The following is a 16,190-nucleotide window of genomic DNA, read 5'->3' on the forward strand; positions in this document are numbered from 1 at the left end:
ATCTTATCTTATCATCTGATAGCGCCCACAACCACAGCCACTATGGATACCTTGTTTCAACTTTACATCGTTTCAACTTTGCATCGCATCGATATCTCTGCGTAGTGCGACACTCCCGCGACTCCCTAGTGCCCGGCCTGCGCCTCATTGTCAATCGTAACCACCGCCATGATGACCCCGTACAGAAAGCATGACTTAACACAGTTTGTGCCAAGCCATGGCTCGCTTCATGGAACTTTAGAAACAGTATCTCTCGAGATGCATATCATTAATATTCGCTACCGACGTTTACGGATTCAACTACATATGAGTTGAGAAGTTTCAGAACTTTCAGGTATCAAGTCATAATTTTCTGGGTATCAAGGTATCATGTAGGAAACCATCAACTTTACCTACGTGGTACGCAATGTTCGACAACAGTCCACAAAGGTATCCTTGCGCCTCCCCCACCCGAACTCCATGGCCAGGACCCGACTACTGTCAGTCGTGTGTACTGCAAAACAGGAGGAGTCGGTATGCTACCCTTACTGCATGGCTGCATCATCTCATGTATATGATTGACAGAAACGACCTCAGGCTATGTCGCGATCTTCATAAACTACAGTTTTTACATGGCACCACTGTATGAGCGTCGACTTTCCACATGGAACCCAATGTCAGCGATGAGATACGCTAATGTTTTTTTTGGTTATCTTGCGCGCTTGTCCATTCCACGTACGATTTTGCACTTACTCCACTAGTCCGGAAAGAGGATTTTGCCGGGAGATCATCGGCCCCTGTTTCCATTGCCTCTTTTGCCTCTTGGTTTGACCTTGATACTTACCATGATGCTATAAATACAGGTGCTTTATGCTCGTGGTTTCATCCCATCTCACCACAGAATGCATCCCAACCTTGGCTTGTTGGAAGAGCTATCTACAGAAGACCGCAGTGCTTTCTTTCGACTCGGTCGGGGCGACGTCGTTCCGGTGCCTTTTTTGCGTGTCCACGACGCGTTCGACCACTATGCTGCTCTCTATCCTTATAACATCGCTGTCGAAGACTTCACCGAACAAATCACCTACGCAGAGTTGGATCGGCTGGCCAACCACCTCGCCCTTCATCTTCAATCGTTGGGAATAACGCGTGGCTCTCGTGTCTGCCTCCTCGTTGAACGGTCGATATATATGGTGATTGGCATCTTGGGCATCCTCAAGGCAGGTGGCGGATATGTACCATTGGATGGTAATGTTGTCTCAGACAAGACACTCCATCACGTTCTTGGAGATTCCAAAGCCGGGGCAGTGCTGTCAATGCGCCCATTCATGGAGCGTGTTCCGACTTCCGACATTCCCGTCATCTGCCTAGAGGACGCGTTGTCTTCCACGGGTGACGTAACCCGGCCACAGGCTAATGCCTCTGCGGATGATTCTGTGTACATTATCTACACCAGTGGTAAGTGTCCGTAGAGAGCGAAAGGCATCTACTAATTATCATAATGTCTGTTAGGAACGACGGGTGTACCAAAAGGAGTGGATGTGAAGCATGGAAACGTTACAAATTGTCCGTCTTCCTTTTCACTGTCTCTACCGATTAACTGAGGCTGCATTACGCACATTCAGTGGTCTGTTTACCTCCAGGAAATTTAGGTTTGGCGCCCGGACGAAGAGTGTCTCAGCTCATGAATATATCCTTCGATATGGCGCAATGGGTCCGTATCATATGATTGGCCAACGACCTCCTTGTTTAATTCATATTTAGGAGATTCTCGGAAGTCTTAGCAACGGTGCGACGCTCTGTCTTCGTGGCAAAACCTCGAAGCAGTGGAAAGCTGTGATGAAGACGGTTCAGGTCATCATTGCGACGCCTTCGATGCTTGTACCACATTCGCCTTCTGATTACCCTAACGTCGAAGTAGTAGCTGTGGCAGGAGAGCCATGTCCAATCTGTATAGTTCTTGCAATTTCTCAAACTTTCCCTTTACTGATCTGTTTCCAAGCCGTTGCGGACTCGTGGGGGGCATCTGCTCAGTTCTATAACTGCTGTGGTCCTACAGAGGTTAGTTCTGCCTCTTTCTTTTCCATGGGTGAACGGGTTTGACGTGGAAGCCGACAGATAACTATCGTCAATACCATGCAACTTCATGCTCCCGGATCTCCCTTGAGCATTGGAAAACCGACACCAAACAACAGTGTATACGTCTTGGACGAGGACATGAAGCCCGTTCCTATCGGAAAACAAGGTGTCATGTGGGCTGGTGGCGCGGGGATCACTAAGGGCTACTTGAACTTACCCGAAAAAACCAGCGAACGCTACAAGAGAGATCCGTTTGCGAATGATGGGTATGATTTATGCAACTTGTGAATTTATTTCCCCCTTATCACACCCTTCTTTCACTCAGGTCTATGATGTTTAATACCGGCGACCTCGGACGTTGGATGCCCCATGGCGGCCTTGAAGTGCTAGGAAGAATCGACGATCAGGTTAAAATTAAGGTATGTGCTTGGTATATACAACGATATCGAGATTTATGGTATGCTGACTCACGTCTTAGGGATTCCGCGTTGAACTTGATGGTGTCGCAGCAGCGATGGAGGTATGTAATCTATTGAGTGATTGAATACAGCTAATGAAAAACATATAGTCATATCCTGGTGTTAAAGTCTCCATCGCCCTTCTGGTTGATGGCAATCTCTGGGGATTTGTAGCACCTGGTAACATCGAGCATGCATCTGTTATCGCTCACGTCTCCAAGATCCAGCCGTATTATGCTGTTCCGACCCACGTCTTAGCCATGGACGAATTCCCAAAAACGGCGTGCGTTGTCCATATCTCTCTCTCTCTCTATGAATTCGACCTAACCCAATCTTTAACTTGTCAGTAATGGAAAAAATGATAAACGTGCCCTACGTCAACTTGCACTCGATCAGATGGAGAGGGAAAAGGTTGCAGTAATACCGCCCGCACCCCCTGCACCAGAACTTCCCCTCGCAGTGTCACAAACAATATTGTCCCTTTTATCGTCGCCGCAGACATCACAAAGAACGATTCAGGTTTCCGTTTCAAATCATCCCCACCCCGTGCACATTCAGATTAATACCGGTCCATCAACCTCCCTGGGTGCATTATCCGCACCTTCCGAGCCTTCACTTCCCATGTCGAGCACCCTCCCATCTCAAGTATCTCTAGCGGACACCAAATTCAGCGATGAAAAAGTCAAAGCCTCCTCTGACAGTTCCATTGTCACTTCCGCAGCCGTCTCTGAGAAGGGCCTGGGATGGGAAGGCTACGAAAATGATGAGATACCTGAGAAAACTCAGGGCCATTATTTGCGCAATCTTCGACATCAGATATTTACCCTTTATCGTCGCCTTTTTGGCGTTGTGTTTATCGTCAATATGGCCATTTTCATCGTCACTTGCGTCAAAGGAGCGAGTGTTCCAAAAATCGGCGAGATTGTGGTGGTGAATCTTTTCTGCGCCATCCTCATGCGCCAGGATTATGTGATTAACGCTTTCTTCAACACATTCTGTGCCGTTCCTCCCTCGTGAGTGTCCTTGACCTGCTCGAGTCATTTTTTACATTGATTTCACTTCTTAGTTGGCCCTTGGCTATTCGCCGCGTATGTGCTCGAGTGTACCACATAGGTGGACTTCACTCCGGTTGCGCCATCTCTGGGACTGTGTGGCTTTGTCTGTTCACGGCGAGGGCTACTAAAGATGTCGTAGACGGTGGTCGGGTGAGTTTTCAATACTCGAAACTTCCTAGACTGTCATTGATGACCTCTTCAGACATCAATTCCAACTCTCGTCATGGCTTGGGTAATTTTAGCCTTCTTATTCGGCATTATCATATTTGCACACCCTGAGCTACGCTCCAAGCGACATGATTCCTTCGAGTAAGTGGATGATCAATCCGGTTTACTTTTGTTGGCACTGAATTTCTTGACTTAGGCAAGTTCACCGGTTTATGGGCTGGACCGCAGCAGCTATGGTGTGGGCGCAGGTCTGTATCTTGAATTATGACCAGTTGCCAAACCTTCTGACATATGTAAATAGGTCATTCTACTTGTTAATGACTACAAGCTACCAGGTCAGAGCCTCGGTAATGCACTCAAGACAAACCCCTCCTTCTGGCTTGTTGTCGTGTTTACTGGTGCGACCTTTTCTATTCCAACATGAAGTGTGCACTGACCCACCTATGCAGTTTCTCTCGTCCTTCCATGGCTCAGACTGCGGAAAGTCGATGTGCGCTCCGTGGTCCTCTCTAATCATGCCGTTCGCTTCTACTTCGATTATGGCGGTAAGTCATTAGCCTACTTCCCTAATGGTCATAGTCCCTCATGTCTTCTCTCAGTCACGCCAACCGCCGGCTCATTCGTCCGTGTTTCCGAAAGCCCTTTGTTCGAATGGCATGGATTTGCTACCATTCCCGAGCCCGGAAAGACAGGTTACTCGCTTGTGGTATCCCGTGCTGGAGACTGGACCTCAAAACAGATTGCAGAGCCACCCACGAAGCTCTGGATACGCGGTGTACCAACTTTTGGAGTTTTGCGTATCGTACCTCTCTTCAGACGCCTGGTATTGGTCGCTACGGGGAGTGGAATTGGACCGTGTGCTCCCTGTATATTGGAGCAGCGAATCCCAATACGACTTCTCTGGACTTCACCAAATGTAAGGGAGACTTTTGGTGATCAGCTGGTCGACGATCTCTTAGAAAAGTCACCGGACGCCGTGATCTATGGTAAGTTTTTCTTTATTTTCCGTAGCCTGCTCTGACTCTACTCTGAACCAGACACCCGTAAACATGGTAAACCTGACATGGTCAAGTTGACGCATCGCCTGGTGCGCGAATTCAATGCAGAGGCCGTCTGTATAATATCCAACCAAAAATTGACGAGAAAGGTGGTTTATGGGATGATGAGCAGAGGTATACCCGCATTCGGCGCCATCTGGGATTCTTGAGTAGGATTTTCCTTCCTACCATCAATTTTGCCCTATATTTAATTTCTGTCTCGTAATGGGCTTTCGTGTAGAATCTGGAATTCTTCCTTTTCTTTCTCCCTGTTGTACTTCCCTGTGGTTCTGTATCCAATAGCGTATGTCACTCGTTCCTTGAACTAATTCTTGCCCTTCTGAAGTTCGAGGGTTCCAAATCTGACCGTAAAGAGTCTGTGATTGCACGGAATGTACCTCATATAGACCTCTAACCCGTCTATCACTTCTTTTTCACGCTCTTTATCCTGATTTTTTCGTCGCCAACGAATATACCCTACATGCACTTCAGCGAAAACTGCGAGTCGAAAAAGATTCGGTAATACCTTGCCCTTATACGGTTCGGGTTTTCGATAGCCACGAATCTTTGCGGCGAACAAACCTAAAAGATGTTTGTCCGTGCACGAGAGAGCAATTTTTGTCGGCGTCGGGACTTCAGCTTTGATGTGAGGAGGTATGGGTACGAAAATCGAATGCGAATAACCAAGCCTTAGATGAAGCCTTTTCCCATTTCCGCCATCGGAAGTACCCCTTGGGTCTTCCTCCAATGCTGCACGGTACCCAACTCCCACCAAGTAAAGAGGAACAGTGAAACCCTCTGTCATGCCCGTAATAGCATTGAATATCAACGTTCGCGTCGTTCCCCACATCTGCCTCTGCACTTTAATATCTGAATCTTCTACGGCCACCGTTAGGACATTAGGCTGGGGAAAATCGATTTTAACGAATGGGTGAAGAGGAACTGAAGTTGTTCCGAGTGGACCTTCCACTTGTAATTCGGTCGAGGTGGGTGAGAAGGTGACATTTTGGGGAACTTGAATAGGCTTTCCGCCTATGTGAGAGACATGAGCCTGGGCTGTAGCTGATGTAGTGAAGCAGCGAAGAGTAGCACTTGCTAGTCGCGGTCGAAAGAGCATGAAGCCTGATGCAATTTCTCACGCGCTAGCTAAGTCCTTTCCTTCAGGACGCCAAGGACTTCCGATTCAACCCCGACGTAACCTTTTCAATAACCTTCTATTATCTCTTCCAATAATTCCATTATGTCTCTCTGTCCACCGTACGCGCCTTTCTTTGGATTTGCTGGCGTTGCTTCCTCGGTTCGTGTTTTGTTTACTTGCTGGTAACTGACAAACTCAATTACACCTACAGATGGTCCTCAGTAGTACGCAGTTTGTGCTCTTGATTTTTGTGTTAACCAATTAACTTCGACTTAGCAATCGGGGCTGCGTATGGTACGGCTAAAGCTGGGATTGGCATCGCAGGGCTAGGTACCTTTAAGCCTGAGTTGATCATGAAGGTGCGTGCAGCTTGATTCTACGGTCTGCACACATATCTAACCTTGCACCCTACCCCATAGTCCCTTATACCGGTCGTCATGTCTGGTATCATTGCAGTTTATGGTCTGGTTGTCTCGGTTCTGATAGCTGGAGGGTGTATGTTCCTCTTTTCCCCCTACAGATTGCTTCGTCACTTAAATGCTTCCATAGTAACACCGCGAAATTACTCTTTATTTGCAGGCTTCGTTCATCTTGGGGCTGGTCTTGCTTGTGGGCTGACAGGCCTTAGTGCAGGATATGCTATTGGAATCGTCGGCGATTCTGTGAGTTTTGATATTCGTAACTGTTTGTCTACCAGCCTCATGGTTTATGGCAGTGCGTCCGTGCCTACGTTCATGAGTCGAAGGTATTCGTGTCTATGGTCCTCATTCTCATCTTCGCCGAAGTGTTGGGGTTGTATGGGTGCGTCGCAATCCAATCTAGATTGAAGACGCTGTTTTTACTTAGGTGTTCACTGAAGCTTAATCGTGGCACTCATTATGAACTCGACAGCAACCTCGTTGGACGTCTGTACTTAAACCTCTTGACTGCTTCTCACTATAACAACGTAATATCTTTTGGCCACCATACGCAAAAAGGACTATTCATACCCGAAGTGTGCCCTCCCCCTAATATAAGTGTTGTACAGAAAGAAGACGATCATGTGTATCATTCGGAATCATCTGACGACCGTGACCGCGAATTACTTCTTCTTTTCCTTGTACGTCGTCGTTTCCGAGAACGCTCTGAAGAAGCTGAATCGGAACCTGAGCTTGAAGAATCGGAACTTTCGCTGTCGGATCCTGAGTCTGACTCGGAGTCAGAGCTGCTATCTGATTCATCCACCGACCTAAAATTGTGTAGACGTTGGAGGGACTGTTTTGCGGCCAAATGAAAGTAACGTACCGATGTCTCTTGCGGACCTCTTTGCTCTTTCCTTTCGCTTCAGTGATAACTTGCCCTCTCTCTTTCTCTCTCGTCTCCAATATTCGATTTGCGACTCCAGCCCTACCGACCATGATCAGCTTTAAAAGAGGAAATGGGAAAGGTAGTATAAAGATACTTGTTTTTGAACTCTCCCGGAACTTCTACCGAGGGTTCACTACCGGCCTTGAGCTTTTCTAGGTTCTTGACATTTTCAAGTTGTTGTGTTCGTGATGGTCTACTAATGTAGGGTCGAGTGCTCTTGCATTCATACGTGTAGTGGCCTGCAAGGGATAAGAAGTTAGCTCTGAAATTCTCAGTTGGTTTTCGTGCGAGGTACCATGTCCCAAACATTTCTGACAGATCGTACTGGACGTAGCGCGAGGATTAGTCGACGAGTGTCGATGAGGAGCGAATTTCGACATCGTTTTTTGGTTGGGAGTTTGCAATTCAAACTCCGCCTGGCCTTTCGATCGGACGGTGGATCCATAAGGGTCCATATAGGCGCCCAGTTTTCTTTGCGCTCGCAACCACATGGTGCAGCTGTCATCCGTAAGGTGTAATATTTGGTATATCTATTCTATCATATTCTCTCTATAATATCCAAAACTTCCTCTCATTTGATGGTTCTCTAGCTTTTCTAAGTTCTAACAGCTATGTAATACTTTATAATCGGACTCAAAGTGACACTCTTTCTGCTATCTCACGCCGACTGCAATCATAACTCGATGCCTTTGTTACAGATACACAAAATCTCTCTGTGGCGGCTAATGCCCTTGAAGAGGAATCTGACTCGGAGAAGGATCTGAGGGATTTGGAGGAGACAGCGAGCCTGTGAGGAAGTCACGAGCTCTCGGTGGTGGACAAGTTTTCTACGTTTCCCACCATGCCTCTTCGGACGCCTTCATCCTGCTGCGGAGAACATGAGATCGTGCTGGGCGTTACGTGCAAGTGGAGGGGAGAAGTACACTAACTTGAGAAACCCTTTATGGCACTAGGCAGTAGTCTCCAGAATGCGCCTTTTGAGCGGAACACCGCTGTCAATCTTGTTGAATTCAGCCTCAGAAAGGAGACCGCCTTTGACCATGGCCTCCAATAAGTCGCGCATCCAAGTCTGGCAATTATTGATGCGTGAGGTCTTGTTGAACTGGACAGCCTTGGCAAGTGTTATAGTCTGGTTACGCTGCGCCCGGGTGTAGTGACCGAGTACATAAAAAGTGTCCAGCTTGAGGGATTCATCGGAATGCCTCTTGACTTGGGGTGTGTAAAAGCCGTAGTTGCCTTCTCCGCCTGTGAGATGAACAACCTCGGTGTAGCGATTTCCACTGGCATCTGTCCCGTTTGTCCAATGAATGAGAACATGACGGTCGTCGGGGTTGGCTGCCTTCAAGCCGTCTGCCTGGAGCACGACCTGTTTTGTGCTGTCGTCATCCGGGTACTGACCCCCATACGGGTTGATAGCGAGACGACGAGCTGCCAACATAATGTCCAAGAGGGAAAGACTCACTAAGAATGGTACGGCCATGGTGTAGAACTCGCAATTGAGCGAGTGCGACTCGACGCTGACAAAAGGGGCATAGGGGCATATGCCTTCCTTCTCGTCACCACTCTTCACAGCTCTTCCCTAGTCACCCCGAATAAATAAACCTCCACTTATCATCAGATTCACAGTATTTCGTCCTTCATGCCACCAGTAAGCCCTTGCCAGTCATTCGATATTGTCCACTCATCCAACGACACAAAGACAGTAGATTTGCCTTCGCCGGCCAGCATGAAGGAACTTTTAGCACTGGAACGCGTCAATCCTGGTGATGCTCGGCCTGTCGCCAGATTTCCGCCTGGGATTCTGGTGAAGTTCGGTTAGAACCACGACGCGGAAGTCCGCGCATTACAATTCGTGAATGAAAAGCTTTCCATCCCTGCGCCTCGCGTCTTGCATCACGCCCCCTTCTCCAATACTGTCGTGGAGCCCTGGAACTGGGGAACGAAGGTCTGCTGGTATTTCTTCATGGAGGAATGCCGAGGCGTGCCTCTCGATACTGTCATCGACAATATGTCCCCTACCGAACTTACTCATATCTCTGATCAGTTGCATTTCTCGACCACATGCGCTCATACACAAGCACGAAGCTCGGTTCTGTCACTGGTGGTCCCTACGACAACCGGTTTATGGACTACCCCTGGCAACCTGAACACGCATTTCCCAGTATCTCAGAGTATCTCGAATACTACCGTGGTATATTCCTAGAATTCTGTGGAGCCGAGTACGTGGACAAACTGTTCAGCTGCTTTCCGACGGAGGAACTGGTCCATTTTACTCATGGCGATCTCCTCCCCCAAAACATTCTCGTTGATGGTTCCAAGATTACAGCCATCATTGACTGGGAGACTGCTGGCTATTATCCTGCGTTCTGGGAGTATTGCCGTATGCATGATCCAGGGTTGATGACGCCTGGATGGCAACAAGTCCTCGCACGTTTATTCCCTGGTCCGCGGCGGGAGAAGGATACAAGCTGTGGGACGGATCATTCGTGATCTCCATAACAATAGTGTGGCTGGCGTAGCGGAATACATCTCGTCTCTTCTGCGCTGTGATTGTCACATGACTCGGTCGCGAAGAATCTAGAGTTTTCGTGCTCCTACCTCGCAATGCGTCATCCAGTCGGCAGACCTGTAGTCTGAAACATTCCTGAACGTTCTGCCGCGCTCAGTTTGGATTATAAAAGCAGCAATGGTCTGACCAGACCAAGGCCATTACCAGTCAGCTCTCATAATGTCTATTCGCCAGCTTCTTCACGAATTTCGCCCTTTCTTCCGTCTATTAGAAGAACCCATCGCTCGACCTCCATCCTACTTTGGTTTGCGTGCGAGACCATTCTTTGAAGATCCCTTCTTCCACAACACTCCTGCATTTTCCCAACCGGCTGTCGACATCACGGAGGAGGGAAACAAGTTCATTGTCGAGGCAGATTTACCGGGGGTTCCTAAAGAGAATGTTGAGGTGCGGATAGGAGATGGGGGCCATTCTATCACAATTAGCGGGAAGACGTTCGACAAACGACATACGCCTCAGGCAACTGAGAATCTCAATTCTGAAGGCGGAGGTGCAGGTGCGTAGAACCATCAACCAGTATTTTTGGAATCGTTCGCTGACTGTTGATGGTAGACGATACGCAAACTGTCGTTCACGCCAATTCCCAGTCAAACCAACTTAGTACGGAACGACAGTTCGTCAGCGATGCCCGTTTCACTCGAACAGTCTGGCTGCCTAAACAAGTGGATGGAAGCAGTGTTGCAGCCAAGTTGAAGGACGGTGTTTTGACCGTCACCATCCCAAAATCTGAAGACAAAGGGAGTGTAGTAGTCTCGGTGGAGTGAAATGCACGTAATTTTTGTGTGTACTTTTAGTGGTCTGTATATTCTATCTGTATTCCCGTGCGTCGTACGACGGCACGAACTTCCGGAGGTGATTGCACATGGGCCTCACGGTCCCCACATCGAACATTGAGCTCGCCCTTCAAGAACATGGCTACTCCACAACCATTGAGCGATAATTCGGCCGGTGCCCAACTGGCATCGCTACCTATAATCAACATCACACCTTACCTTCTCGATGACCGATCACCTTCGACTATCGTTAGGCGAGCCGCCACCTCTGCGGCTATTCATAATGCTTGCCTAGACTTTGGTTTCTTTTATCTTGACATTTCAGCCTTTGTTGATCCACGGGAAACTGAGGAACTCGTCTCATTAGCAAGAGAATTCTTCGCTCTACCCCAAGAGGAAAAGGACAGAATTGCTCTCAAGAACGAAGACAACGCGAGAGGTGCGCAATCATTAATCATTGACCATGCCATACAATACCGACACCTCCCGATGCAGGATACGCAGGGCTAAAAGAGAATGTGACGAATGGAAAGGCGGATAATCATGAAGGCCTCGATTTCTACCGTCCTGTAGAAAATCCAGATAAGAGGAAACCGTTATGGGGGAATAATCAATGGCCCGACGACCCCCGTTTTAAGGAGAAATACGAGAACTGGGTGGTTAAAATGCAAAAATTAGGACTGATAGTCATGGAAGCGTATGTCCCCAAATATTATACTACTTCTCACTCATCCTTTGAACCAGGATGGCCATTGGTCTTGGGATGACTCCAGAAGAACGGCAGGAGTTACGGGGCCTCGTCGACGAAAGTTTCTGGGTAATGAGAGCCATAGGTCTCCGATCCATCCTCCAGTAGCCCAGGATTTCGTTTTGTTGACTGTGTTTTGAACCAGGATATCCTCCTCTCCCTGACGATCATGACGGATTTTCATGCGGAGCCCACAAGTGAGCCGGTATCCTCCTTCATCACTAGCTTTCTGAGGTCTCAATTTCCTTCAGGGATTATGGATGTCTAACGTAGGTCTGACATTTCGCTGCCCCCATGTTCGTTCGTCCGAACCAGTGACAACACTCTCAGATTTTTGTACGCAGATCGGACACCGAACGCACTCCAGGTTTTCGTGCATCCTGACGTTGCCAGCGGAGCTGATGTTTCAGGCCTGCCAGTTGAGCAGGGTAATGAAGAAGGGCACTGGATTACCGCAAATCCTATTCCTGGATGTGTGGTGTGTAATATCGGTGAAAGTGAGTCCACTAAGCTCCGGCCTCAGTACTGTGATCATAATTAGGGTTGGTGATGTTGCTACCTATGTAGTGTGGGAGATATGGACAGATGGCCTTTACAAATCGACCTTGCATCGCGTTGTCCATAGAGGCTCTAATTACCGGTGAGTTTCTTTTGATGCACGCATACCTCGTCTTGACCTCATCTTAATACACGTCCACCAGTGTATCGTGAGTTTTTCTGAAGCTTTTCATACTTAGAGCTCCGTGATTGAGTCGTTGTGTAACAGAATACCGTTTTTCTTCGAACCAAACTTTAATGCTTTGGTGAAACCTCTTGCCGCTGCAAAAAGGATCAAAGAAGCCGAAAACATTGTCGACAAGAAGACATATCAACCTATCATTTATGGTGACTTTCTCTTGTCGAAAGTCAGCAACAACTTTGATGGAGGTAAAGGCAAGTACGATTGAGTATCGGACGGGTTTTGTGGGAGGATCAAGGGAGGATACGACTTCATTTCTTGAATATAAGGTTGCAATTGTAATTTATTTGTTGTTGAATGTTCAATAGGAATCACTGTGCAATATAGCTTCACCTCGGGGACGACAAGTGGGCAACGCACGAACGCGTGCGAAAATCTGAAATCCGAAAAAAAAATGGAGTTGGTCCATCTGACCGTGACTCGATTTCATCGATACTATTTACCGCGACTGCCTCGCTGCAGACCCCTTTTTACAATGTCTTATCCTGCTTCAGTGGCAAAGCTTACGTCTCCGATAAAGGAATTGGTGCAATCTGTTACCGAGAGCAATCCCTCATTATTTGGAGAAACCGACAATGACAAGAAGGAGGTCGAGGGATGGATCGAAAAAGTAGGCGAGGTAGCGAGACCTGATAAGCACAAGGTTCGTTCTATATGTCGTTGAATGAAATTCCAGGACTTTATCATCTTTCTCTCTTTCATGAGGTAGGACCTGGAGAGTACATTGACTCCGCGAACATACATTGCAACGAACTATTTTACTGCCGCTGATGTTGCTCTGTATGGTGCTTTACATCCCATTATTGTGAGTGGAATGGATTTCAGCGCCCCTACTCAAAGTGTCTCAAACTTGTATCCCATTTTCTTCAGTCCAAACTCGAGCCTGCCCAATATTATTCCCATCCATCTATTACTCGATACTTTGATCACATCCAGTCCCGTCCATCAATTCGCAAAAGCGCCGATGCACTTTCCTCATATCCGATCGTGACGTTCGACTTTGAAAACGCGCCTAAGCTTGAGCGTGCCGCAGATCCTCCAAAAAAGAAAGAAAAGGCACCTAAAGCCGCTGCTCCAGAGACTACGAACGTTCCTGTAGCGTCCGAGACACCCAAGGAGGAAGAAAAGTTGCAGAAGGATAAGAAGAAGAAGGAGAAAGCAGTTGCGCAGTCGCAAGAACCTGGAAAGAACGTAGACAAAAAAGCTTCAGCTGGAGGCAAGACGAAGGCTCCCGCACCGGATGACGGGGAACCGGTCCCTTCGATGATTGACCTGAGGGTAGGCCACATCATTGACGGTGTGTCGATTTTCTATGTGAAAAGTTATACGTTCGAAGCTGATCGATGGTCGTTTCATCAAGTAAAGAAACATCCGGACGCTGACGGTTTGTACATCGAGCAAATTGACCTTGGTGAAGAGACGGGACCTCGGACGGTGGTTTCTGGTCTCGTCAACTACATTCCAATAGAACAGATGCAAGACAAATGGTTAATTGCCGTTGTGAGCCTGTACTCGTTTTTGTACCGGAAGTGTAAAACTGACATCCAGTTTTAGTGTAACCTAAAACCTGCGAGCATGAGGGGAGTCAAGAGCTTCGCCATGGTATTATGTGTAAGATCGTTGTGTGAGTTTGAGAAAGGGGTATCATTAGCTGACCGGATTCCGTGCAGGCAACGTCGAAAGACGGCAAAGAGGGTGGTATCGAGCTGATCCAACCCCCATCTAATTCTTTGCAACCTGGTGAACGAGTATACTTTGAAGGGGAAGACTATGAAAGTAAGTTACTCCTGCTCATCCATTCTCATTCACGCTAAAGCTTCCTGCTTTAGATGCTCAACCTCTTGCGCAACTCAATCCAAAGAAGAAGATTTTTGAAACCATACAACCAGGTGAGTTAGACGACGTTAGGTTGCCTATCAATCATTCAAACGTGGCATTTCAGGTTTCATTACCTTGGACACACGGGAAGCTGCTTGGATCAACCCCGCGACAAAAAGTGTTCACCGAATTCGAACCAAGGATGGTGTGTGTGTCGCACCTACTCTCGTAGGTGGATCCCTGTCGTAGAGCGCTTGTAGAGACCTAGAAAAGCTATACACTGTCATTTGTGGGCGATGTGCAGTGACATGGAATGATTTTTAAGTTTTTGACTCGGACCGCGGGAAGCGCAGCATCGACACGACGCGATATTTAAAGTGCTCATGAGGTTTTTCCAGCAGATTAGAACAACATGGGAGGGAACGCCTTCACTTCCCTACCTCAGGAAGCCTTTCCTCGCTTACCCCCTGAGCTATATCGAACGTTGAAAGCGTACTTCACGATTCTTCTTCAAGATTTGTATACCCACGTTGCAGTGCCTCGTGAAGCCCCAGAAAAGGAAGATTATGGCGATATCGATTTTATTGTCTGCGCACCAAAGACAGATTGCTCTCATAAAGATATTCAAGAAGTATTGGGAGCCGTTCATGTCATTCCATTGCAAGGAAATAAAACGTCCAATTTCGCTATTCCAATCACCGCACAGTATGGGGAATTAATGCCAGTAAATGGTGTTGTTTATTGTCAAGTGCGTTTTTACCTTTTTCGCCCCCCCTGAGCTTGCGTTGACCCTCTCAGGTCGATATTAATGTTTGCGAGGACGTAAAGGAGTGGGAACGTATTTGCTTTTTTCACTCTTATGGTGACATGGGCATGATTCTCGGTATCGTCGCTCTGAACGTTGGTTTAGCGTGGGGCGCGAACGGATTGAAGGTGGGCGTGGTTTGCATTTGTCTGGTCTTTCCTACTGACCCTGCCCCAGTACCCTCACCCACCGCATCCACCCATCATTCTCAGCAAGGATCATCGCGAGATTCTGGATTTTTTCGGACTTTCGTTCGATCGTTGGTCGTCAGGATTCGTGACGCAGGAAGAAGTGTTCCGATGGGTCACCTCCAGCCGACTGTTTGACCCCTCACGTTTCAGCTCTGCGGGACAGAAGGTCAAGCCAGTGCGAAAGATGTACCACAATTTCATTCAACAGGTGAAGGGACTCGATTCTGCTCTGGACAGTCTCCCCACCTCGCAGATGTCGCTCGGTCTTGACAACGCGATCAATCGACGCGACGAAGTGCGGGCAGAGGCCCTCGTACATTTTGGGAAGAAGTCTGAATTGGAGGAGTTCCTTCAACAAGTGAGAACTCGAGAAACGGTTAAGGGGATATTCAATGGTCACAATGTTAACGAGTGGACACAACTGGGAGGACGTTGGAAGAGCGTGAAGTTGGTGATGGATGCTGTAAGGGAAAAATACGGCGGTGAACGTGGATTGATGGATATCATAGAAACAGAGGGGGAAGAAGGTATTAAGAAACGGGTACTGGAAGCCTCAAAAGTTCTGGAAACCACATGAATGATTTAGTACACTGCCAAGTTTGTCACGCGTTTCTGTCCGGCCACATCCGGCATGGGCCGGCATATTACATAGCATATATAGGCACATCATGACCATTGTGTATCCTCCGGGTCCAAGAAGGGTTTAAATTCCTAATAATAATAATTTCTCGATCATCAGCCATCACGAATCGCCCGGTACGTCTGACTAGTACTGCCTTCTCCATCCTCCAGTCATGACCGAACCCTCGCAAGAGTCCAAACTAGAAACATTTCGGCAAGAGTTATTTGACGAGGATATTCTCCACGACGGCGACTCGATTGGAACTGACGACGAAACTCTCAAGTATGTATTGCAAAACATTGACGTTTCACGAATGTTCATCAAGTATTTCATGTCAAGGCGTTTTCTTCGCGCTCGGAACTATGATCTGGTACAAGCAAAGAAGATGTTTCGTGATGCGCAGCATTGGCGCAAGACCGTCGAAGGAGTAGGGATCGATGAGTTGTACAAACAGACAGACCCTTTCGACGTGGGATACATCCTACCTTTCGCTGATTTCGACTTCTCTGACTCTATCAATGTTTGTAGTATCCGGAGCGCAAGGAGGTTTTCGAGTGTTGGCCTATGTGGTGCGTCTAATCCCATCGCACTTGCATATCGCAATCTAACGATACTAGGTTCCATAAGGTACGCATAGGTCGCAGAGTTAAAAGTACATTTGGGAACA

The 16,190-nt window shown here is 47.7% G+C and overlaps 12 protein-coding genes across 13 annotated transcripts; 8 read left to right on the top strand and 4 right to left on the bottom strand.

Annotated features, from left to right (window-relative positions):
• The first annotated feature begins 43 nt into the window (after positions 1 to 43).
• E1B28_012427 (uncharacterized protein) lies at positions 44 to 5,043 on the top strand. Of its 2 annotated transcripts, XM_043157539.1 has the most exons (19): positions 44 to 513; positions 565 to 655; positions 843 to 1,434; positions 1,489 to 1,542; positions 1,602 to 1,690; positions 1,741 to 1,927; positions 1,979 to 2,037; positions 2,095 to 2,321; positions 2,381 to 2,474; positions 2,534 to 2,575; positions 2,624 to 2,796; positions 2,861 to 3,526; positions 3,580 to 3,718; positions 3,771 to 3,877; positions 3,933 to 3,984; positions 4,038 to 4,134; positions 4,186 to 4,281; positions 4,336 to 4,722; positions 4,774 to 5,043. In XM_043157539.1, exons 2-19 carry the CDS (start codon positions 644 to 646, stop codon positions 4,941 to 4,943), a joined length of 3,243 nt encoding a protein of 1,080 aa, XP_043004906.1. In that variant the 5' UTR covers positions 44 to 513; positions 565 to 643; the 3' UTR covers positions 4,944 to 5,043. The 2 variants fall into 2 exon arrangements, with proteins under 2 accessions (XP_043004906.1, XP_043004905.1); XM_043157538.1 differs by having other exon boundaries at positions 565 to 1,434.
• E1B28_012428 (uncharacterized protein) lies at positions 5,037 to 5,890 on the bottom strand (the record flags this gene model as incomplete). Its single annotated transcript, XM_043157540.1, has 3 exons — positions 5,037 to 5,135; positions 5,190 to 5,250; positions 5,300 to 5,890. 2 exons carry the CDS (start codon positions 5,888 to 5,890, stop codon positions 5,197 to 5,199), a joined length of 645 nt encoding a protein of 214 aa, XP_043004907.1. The 3' UTR covers positions 5,037 to 5,135; positions 5,190 to 5,196.
• A 123-nt stretch (positions 5,891 to 6,013) lies between these two features.
• On the top strand, positions 6,014 to 6,872 carry VMA11 (v-type proton ATPase 16 kDa proteolipid subunit 2; the record flags this gene model as incomplete). The annotated part of the gene is made up of 7 exons (XM_043157541.1): positions 6,014 to 6,070; positions 6,123 to 6,135; positions 6,188 to 6,270; positions 6,331 to 6,406; positions 6,461 to 6,573; positions 6,627 to 6,712; positions 6,771 to 6,872. 7 exons carry the CDS (start codon positions 6,014 to 6,016, stop codon positions 6,826 to 6,828), a joined length of 486 nt encoding a protein of 161 aa, XP_043004908.1. The 3' UTR covers positions 6,829 to 6,872.
• An 86-nt stretch (positions 6,873 to 6,958) lies between these two features.
• On the bottom strand, positions 6,959 to 7,703 carry E1B28_012430 (uncharacterized protein; the record flags this gene model as incomplete). The annotated part of the gene is made up of 4 exons (XM_043157542.1): positions 7,554 to 7,703; positions 7,353 to 7,497; positions 7,196 to 7,297; positions 6,959 to 7,139 (listed from the first exon to the last, which is right to left on the bottom strand). The coding sequence occupies exons 1-4, from the start codon at positions 7,636 to 7,638 to the stop codon at positions 6,959 to 6,961; spliced, it is 513 nt and encodes a 170-aa protein (XP_043004909.1). The 5' UTR covers positions 7,639 to 7,703.
• A 51-nt stretch (positions 7,704 to 7,754) lies between these two features.
• Positions 7,755 to 8,738, bottom strand: E1B28_012431 (uncharacterized protein; the record flags this gene model as incomplete). The annotated part of the gene is made up of 1 exon (XM_043157543.1): positions 7,755 to 8,738. One exon carries the CDS (start codon positions 8,736 to 8,738, stop codon positions 8,208 to 8,210), a length of 531 nt encoding a protein of 176 aa, XP_043004910.1. The 3' UTR covers positions 7,755 to 8,207.
• Positions 8,739 to 8,878: 140 nt separating this feature from the next.
• Positions 8,879 to 9,290, bottom strand: E1B28_012432 (uncharacterized protein; the record flags this gene model as incomplete). Its single annotated transcript, XM_043157544.1, has 2 exons — positions 8,879 to 9,059; positions 9,106 to 9,290. 2 exons carry the CDS (start codon positions 9,288 to 9,290, stop codon positions 8,879 to 8,881), a joined length of 366 nt encoding a protein of 121 aa, XP_043004911.1.
• Positions 9,291 to 9,319: 29 nt separating this feature from the next.
• Positions 9,320 to 9,748, top strand: E1B28_012433 (uncharacterized protein; the record flags this gene model as incomplete). Its single annotated transcript, XM_043157545.1, has 1 exon — positions 9,320 to 9,748. The coding sequence occupies one exon, from the start codon at positions 9,320 to 9,322 to the stop codon at positions 9,746 to 9,748; it is 429 nt and encodes a 142-aa protein (XP_043004912.1).
• Positions 9,749 to 9,986: 238 nt separating this feature from the next.
• Positions 9,987 to 10,591, top strand: E1B28_012434 (uncharacterized protein; the record flags this gene model as incomplete). Its single annotated transcript, XM_043157546.1, has 2 exons — positions 9,987 to 10,323; positions 10,380 to 10,591. The coding sequence occupies 2 exons, from the start codon at positions 9,987 to 9,989 to the stop codon at positions 10,589 to 10,591; spliced, it is 549 nt and encodes a 182-aa protein (XP_043004913.1).
• A 147-nt stretch (positions 10,592 to 10,738) lies between these two features.
• Positions 10,739 to 11,992, top strand: E1B28_012435 (uncharacterized protein; the record flags this gene model as incomplete). Its single annotated transcript, XM_043157547.1, has 7 exons — positions 10,739 to 11,039; positions 11,096 to 11,297; positions 11,345 to 11,433; positions 11,494 to 11,545; positions 11,600 to 11,617; positions 11,679 to 11,845; positions 11,916 to 11,992. The coding sequence occupies 7 exons, from the start codon at positions 10,739 to 10,741 to the stop codon at positions 11,990 to 11,992; spliced, it is 906 nt and encodes a 301-aa protein (XP_043004914.1).
• Positions 11,993 to 12,485: 493 nt separating this feature from the next.
• Positions 12,486 to 14,243, top strand: E1B28_012436 (uncharacterized protein). Its single transcript, XM_043157548.1, has 8 exons — positions 12,486 to 12,730; positions 12,797 to 12,892; positions 12,958 to 13,384; positions 13,448 to 13,587; positions 13,642 to 13,698; positions 13,758 to 13,863; positions 13,917 to 13,976; positions 14,030 to 14,243. Exons 1-8 carry the CDS (start codon positions 12,563 to 12,565, stop codon positions 14,152 to 14,154), a joined length of 1,179 nt encoding a protein of 392 aa, XP_043004915.1. The 5' UTR covers positions 12,486 to 12,562; the 3' UTR covers positions 14,155 to 14,243.
• Positions 14,244 to 14,317: 74 nt separating this feature from the next.
• E1B28_012437 (uncharacterized protein) lies at positions 14,318 to 15,478 on the top strand (the record flags this gene model as incomplete). The annotated part of the gene is made up of 3 exons (XM_043157549.1): positions 14,318 to 14,653; positions 14,704 to 14,838; positions 14,888 to 15,478. The coding sequence occupies 3 exons, from the start codon at positions 14,318 to 14,320 to the stop codon at positions 15,476 to 15,478; spliced, it is 1,062 nt and encodes a 353-aa protein (XP_043004916.1).
• Positions 15,479 to 15,695: 217 nt separating this feature from the next.
• E1B28_012438 (uncharacterized protein) lies at positions 15,696 to 16,160 on the top strand (the record flags this gene model as incomplete). The annotated part of the gene is made up of 1 exon (XM_043157550.1): positions 15,696 to 16,160. The coding sequence occupies one exon, from the start codon at positions 15,696 to 15,698 to the stop codon at positions 16,158 to 16,160; it is 465 nt and encodes a 154-aa protein (XP_043004917.1).
• Positions 16,161 to 16,190: the final 30 nt, after the last annotated feature.

Source organism: Marasmius oreades, chromosome 8 (genome assembly GCF_018924745.1).
Source record: "Marasmius oreades isolate 03SP1 chromosome 8, whole genome shotgun sequence".
Taxonomy (NCBI): Eukaryota; Fungi; Basidiomycota; class Agaricomycetes; order Agaricales; family Marasmiaceae; genus Marasmius; species Marasmius oreades.